This window comes from Amphichorda felina, assembly GCF_050947745.1.
Source record: "Amphichorda felina strain 45539 chromosome Unknown scaffold_7, whole genome shotgun sequence".
Taxonomy (NCBI): domain Eukaryota; kingdom Fungi; phylum Ascomycota; class Sordariomycetes; order Hypocreales; family Bionectriaceae; genus Amphichorda; species Amphichorda felina.
The window spans coordinates 2,009,231-2,015,230 of NW_028145043.1; the positions used below are offsets into that span (position 1 = coordinate 2,009,231).

At 57.9% G+C, this 6,000-nt stretch overlaps 1 protein-coding gene across 1 annotated transcript; it reads left to right on the forward strand.

The window, feature by feature from the left end:
* Nucleotides 1-2,211: 2,211 nt before the first annotated feature.
* On the forward strand, nt 2,212-4,398 carry USV1 (C2H2-type zinc finger protein; the record flags this gene model as incomplete). The annotated part of the gene is made up of 3 exons (XM_083196798.1): nt 2,212-2,738; nt 2,795-4,224; nt 4,268-4,398. The coding sequence occupies 3 exons, from the start codon at nt 2,212-2,214 to the stop codon at nt 4,396-4,398; spliced, it is 2,088 nt and encodes a 695-aa protein (XP_083048006.1).
* Between the last annotated feature and the right edge of the window lie 1,602 nt (nt 4,399-6,000).

Consider the following 6,000-nt stretch of genomic DNA (forward strand, 5'->3'; position numbering starts at 1 on the left):
TGACCCGTACCTTGCGTCTCCAAGTGGCTCCCCCGGTCAACGAAACGGTTTGTCTTGCTTCGTGTTGTGTCGTACCGTCTGGACTCGTGGTTCAGCTGGGACCTGTCCTTTGGCACGTGTCTCGACTTGCCCAACTGCGAAGGGCAAGATGGATCCAAGATCTCGAAATCCCTTGCAGAAAAGATGCTTGATTCAAAAGCCAGGACGGACTGGCATAACAGCCACCTTGAAATCCCACCAAGTAACCCTGGTCCCGGCAAGCGGGCTATTCCAGCCAGCTGGAGACGTCACACAATGGGTGTCATACATATAATACCACGCTGACACTACGGCGGATACCGACCACGGGAGCGGCAAGAATTCAGTCGCGAGAAACAGCGGACGGGAACCAAAGCAGTAAACCGAGAAGCATCTACGACCCTAAGGCGCCGTGAAGCATGTGCTCTTTGGTCTGACTCGAGGATGCCTGGGTTGGATCATTACCCCTTTGCCTGGGGGCAGCTCTGGAGCCCAGTGGCAGAGGTGCCCATCCATCCTGCAGTTGGCTCATCCATCCACCACCAAAACCACCCACACCCACACACACTTACACACCTACACACCTACACGTCGAACCAGCCCAGCAGGTCCAGCCCAGCCCAGCCCAGCCTAGCCAACTGTCCCTCTCCTACTTGTCCTCGCTAGTCGTCTTCACACGCCGTCCTGGTCCGGTGCGTCCCTGCCTACCTCCGGCCCTCCCCTTCCCCCTCTCATCCGGAAGTCTGTCTTTGCGAGCCTTCGAAAGTTCGAACTATCATAGTAGTAGCTGGTATACCAGCGGCATCAGGGGCCTGGCAACCTAGCCCACAATTCTGGCGCACACAGCCGCAGGCACGCAGCTACATGTAGTACTCCGTACTTGGGGCACCATACGAAGTACGGATAGTGCACACGCAGATGCAAAAGCAGGCATCCGCTTTGCCCTGCCGTGGACAGTACCTACTGTAATAGTTTCGGTGGTTGGTTGGTCCCAGGGCAGGATCCAAACGATCCAAACCAAATGCGGGCTCCACCGAGAGACATCGATTCGAGGGGCAAAAGCATCCACAGACATGGCTTTCTAGCCGGCTTCGTCCACTCATCGCCACGCCGTCCCTGCCTTTCCGCTGCGGCCCTCTAATTCACGGTACTACTGGTACTAGTAATATCCATACTTTGTTCATTACATCAGATCTCAAGTTCTAACTAAGGGCGGGCCAATAGAGAGACCGGAGGCTAGCTCAGCCCGGACCTGGAGCCAGAGTCTCAAGTGAGCTAGATGTTGCTAGTGCCCCCAGTTCAAGATCGAGAGGTCGCCCTGGGCATCTCTCATACCGCGGGCAACGGGGCTAAGGGGAGCTCGGGAGCTCGCTCTCATCACACACTGCCAAACTGAGGACGGGGCTGGCAGCCACTTTGCTGCGTTGCCTCTTGAGGTCACCATCAGCGAACGAGGGGCCTGTGCCTTGCGTCGAGCGACTTGAAACCGGGTCCCGACTCACTTGAGTGCCCCATCCCCCATCCCCCATCTCACCCATCACCCATCACCCATCCTCCATCCTCCATCCTCTGTCTGCCATCTGCCAGGTCGCCTCCATCCTGTTGGCATTTCGCCTCTTGAATCTTGATTTGTCTTCCCACCTTCCTCCTCCCTCGACCTAAGCAGCGCCTCTCAGTCTCTCTCCTCCTTCTTCTCTCCTCGACATCAGCCACCCATTTTCACTCGATATCTCATCACCTGTGTTTCTGATCGGCTTGGGTCTTGAGCGGCGCCACTCCGTCCAACCCGCCGTGCCAGCCCCGCATCCTCCCGCATCCCCCCTGTTCCCCTGCTGCGCTGTTGCGCTGTTGCACTGTTGCATTGTTGCACTGTTGCCAGCTTGCAGTGTTGCAAGCTGCCCAGAGACGTCTCAGCGTCCGTGCCCGGTACCCTCGCAACGCTCAGCCTCACCAGCGGCGTCCCAGGAGGTACTCGTAGTCCTGTCGCTGCTGTGGACAGCAGTGTCGCTTTGTGCCACGGCGCTTATATTCTGCCCTGTCCGACGGGGGGGCCAAACACCGACTGTTTTCAGCGCAACCACCAACGACCGCCAGGCTGCTGCAGCCCATCTCTGACCAGAATACCGAACTCGACCAGTTCCTGCCTCGCATCATCACCGCCATCATTTTCTCGCCTACCTCGCGCCCGTCGTCATGGCGGCGGCGTTCCGACCAGTGAACTCGCCCCTCATCGCCGAGGCGGCTACCAACGCTGGCGGGGACGTCATGACGCCATCAGCCACCCCCCGACCCAGCACCGCTCCCCATCCAGGCATGTCCAACAAGACCCTCGACGATGCCAACGATGCCAACGATGCCGACGATGCCACGACCCCGACCCGGGCCACCTTCAGCCCCGTCATCGCCGGCCAGCAGCCGCTGCCCTCGAGCCCCTTTGCCAAGGCAGCGCAAGCTTCCGGCGCTGCCGACGCCTCCCAGGACGACACAGCATCCCAGCAATCAAACAAGGCCCGGCGAAGAGACTCGATGGATGTTGATATGGACGACTCGGACGGCGAGCCCGCCGGCGCTGATGATGGTGCAGCCTCCGACGATGAGAGCGTAGGCGCCGACGGCTCCAGATCAAACAAGAAGAAGAAGTCGCAGCGCTTCTACTGCACTGACTACCCCCCCTGCAACTTGAGCTTCACACGGAGCGAGCATCTTGCGAGGCATATCAGGTTTGTTAAATCTGCATGTCCCAACCCCGAACGGAGAGAGTGCTTACACTTTGCAGGAAACACACAGGCGAACGACCGTTCCAGTGTCACTGTTCGCGACGCTTCTCGAGACTCGACAATCTGCGACAGCATGCCCAGACAGTCCATGTCAACGAAGACATCCCCATCGACTCGCTCGCAGCAACAGGTTCGAGGTTCCAGCGCCAGATGAGAACGGACCGCGTGAGGCAGGCTGGCAACCGGGCGCGGGCATCAACCGGTGGCAGTGCTGGGGGGCCCCCGAGAGGCCACTCCAAATCCCTCTCCACATCTAGCATCAACAGCATTAGCTCTGTTGGCTCGACCTACACCACAGCCGCGGACGCTCGGCGCCGACCGCCGCCTCTTGTCATGGCTGACCCCCGCTCGCGACCCGTGGATATCTACCGCTCCAATCCTGACGGGACTTTCCAATACCGGCCGCCCTCACCAAGTGAGTTCAGCACGCCGACCTCAGCAACCTTCTCGACGGGGCAAGGTAGCCCGCGGTGGGCCTCTGGGGTGGCATCACCGGGAACTTCGCACTCCCGCTCTCAGAGCATGTATACCAGCACAGGGACTCGTACTCCAGGAGGTCGCCGACTAAGCGTTCCATCCACGGCAAACCCCTTCCAGTCCAACACCGCCCACGTCCCTGGGAGGCCGATGTTTAGCGGTGCCGGGCCCATGAACAGCTCCAACAATGGAGCGTTCTCCCCGGCTAGCACCATGATGACATCACCGACCGCGTCTAATGCCTCCGGATGGTCCGGGCGGCGAGAGTCCACATCAAGCACGGCGGAGGATGCATGGCGGCGGCGAACCTGGCATCCCGACAGTCGTAGCTACAGCCAGAATCACCACCCGAGCCAACTCAGCAATGTCGCCAACCAGTCCTCCATGGGCCCAAATCCACCCCCTCCGATTGCCAACCCATCCAACACGCAGTCGACCCTCCAGCTTCCGGGCATCGAGTCCTTCGATCAGCCGAGCTCTCGCGGGCCGCTGACTCCGCCTAGGCGGCACCCATCCCCCATGATGGTTGACTCTCACCCTCGCCCACCAGTCCTTCAGCAGACCGCACACAGAGACCCCTCTGCACCCGAGGACAGGAGAAACCTAAATGTGTACGACGCCAGCCTTCAGCGTGGCCTCACTCGCCTCGACATTGGCCCCAACACCCCTCCTCGGGACAGCGCCGGAGCCTGGGCGTCGGAAGCCAACAAGGCCGTCCAGGCCCAGGCCGAGAGTACTCGGGTCAACGCCCCTGTTGTCCGCTTCGAGGACCAGCAAGCGCCATCTACATACCACCACTCCAGTGGTCCTGTGGGGCCAGGCCGCAGTCTCCATCAACAGACAATGTCAGCCCCATCCATAGCGACGTCTAGGGAGAACAAGAGACGCGGTTGGTATAATGGGCCCCTCGCAGGGAGCCGGGATGATAGTCAGCGGCCATCCCACGACCCTCGTGTGTCGCACGCTGACAGGATGGTCCACCCCAACTTCACCAGGTTCGGTGGCTTCCCAGTCAGAGAACAACAGCATCCGCCAACACACCAACCGCCGCAGCCCCAACATCACCACCACCAGCAACAGCAGCAGGAGAGGCCAGTCAACGGAGGTGATCCCCTCCGACGCCTAGAGGCCTTGGTAGCCGTGGCCACTAGCGAAGGGTCAACTGCGACTGCATACTAAACCAATACTCCACATTACTGAAGCTGAAGGCTTCATAATTACGGCCCAGTAATGACTCGACCGACATGATCTCGGAACGGGTTTTCTATAACGGGCTCCGAGATACGCAGCTCAACGAATGGCTTGCTCTTCATGCCACGATATACGATTCACCCCCCCCTTTTTGACGATATCCTTGTCTCATTGTACCTGGAGACTTTTCGATGGATAGGCTATTACGCACTCCTTCCCTCACGGTCAACGGACTGTTAATTCTCGTTACCGGGACTGATTAGTACATGAGCTGTCGACACACTCACCACCTTTTTTTTTTTTTTTTTTTTTTTGGAACGTCTTTGCATTATGTCCCATGTTTTATGATTTTACTAGCGTTTCTCAGTTACTCTTGGCTTAGATGGATGCGCTTTACTGTGGCTACACGGCTTCCTGTTTTTCACCTTCCTTTGGTCACGACTGTATCGGCAACTTTTACGACGTTATGAGATACCTGTTCATTTTGAGATGAAAGGAGACGATGGGAATGACGTGCCAGATGTCCGCCAGCTGTACCGCTGTGTATGGATAGCAGCCTCCGGGACGCGCTTCCGGGGGCGGCCTGGCCCGCCGCTGGAATTTGAACGGCTTATGAACTCGGGCGGTCGGTTTTCTTTGGAATTGATACCCTGAGATGATATTTGTTGCTGGGAATGTCATTGTGTTTTTCATATATTATCTTTTGCGGCCGTTGTAGGATGTGGCTTAGAGTGGGAGGTGGAAGTTAACTTGCTGGGGCATAGTAGTAGTAGTAGTAGTAGTAGTAGTAGTAGTATCACGCTTATGAAACATGAAATCGCGACTTGATGGCGCCGTAGACCCAGTGCTTGCTGCTGCCGTGGTTGCGAATTTGTTTGATTGAGGATACGCCCTTTTCTGGACTCGAGATTGATGCCAGCAAGGAGGCCTGGCAACTGGAGCCTTTTCGAGGATGTCTTAGGGGGGAGGAGGATCTCGGGATGGCTGTCGGGAGCCGGGATGTTGCTGCAGGACACGACGCAAACACGGCCCTGGCTTTCATACCATGGGATGCAGCCACCCGGCACCATCAGGCGAACATCGGACGTTGACGGGGTTTCTGGGCTACGGCGGCTGCGTGCTCGAGGTCTCAATGAACCGTGGAGTTGTGAGGTAGGGGTTGTTCCCTGGAGCTAGACAGAATGCCAAGCTCTGGGCGCGCCTCGAATCACACTGATAGTACGGGGTAATAACATAAGGGAAGAAGTCGTTGGAAGGAAAGAATGAAAGCCCAGAGACTGAGCTTGGAGAGGGGTTGGTTGATACTGAGCAGGTATAGGTCATACGAGTATGGACGATGGCAATATACGTGACGCCCACGAATGTCTCGGGGAGAAGTGGTGCGTCTGCGTGGCATGATTGCCGGGCTACGTTACCAGGTGGACCAGACACGAAGGACGAGGACGTTTTATGACAGAACTCCAAGACCAGTCGATGAGAAGCATCCTCACCGAGAGCCTCCGGAGCGGGGACAAGCCAATGGGAGGGGGGAATTGGT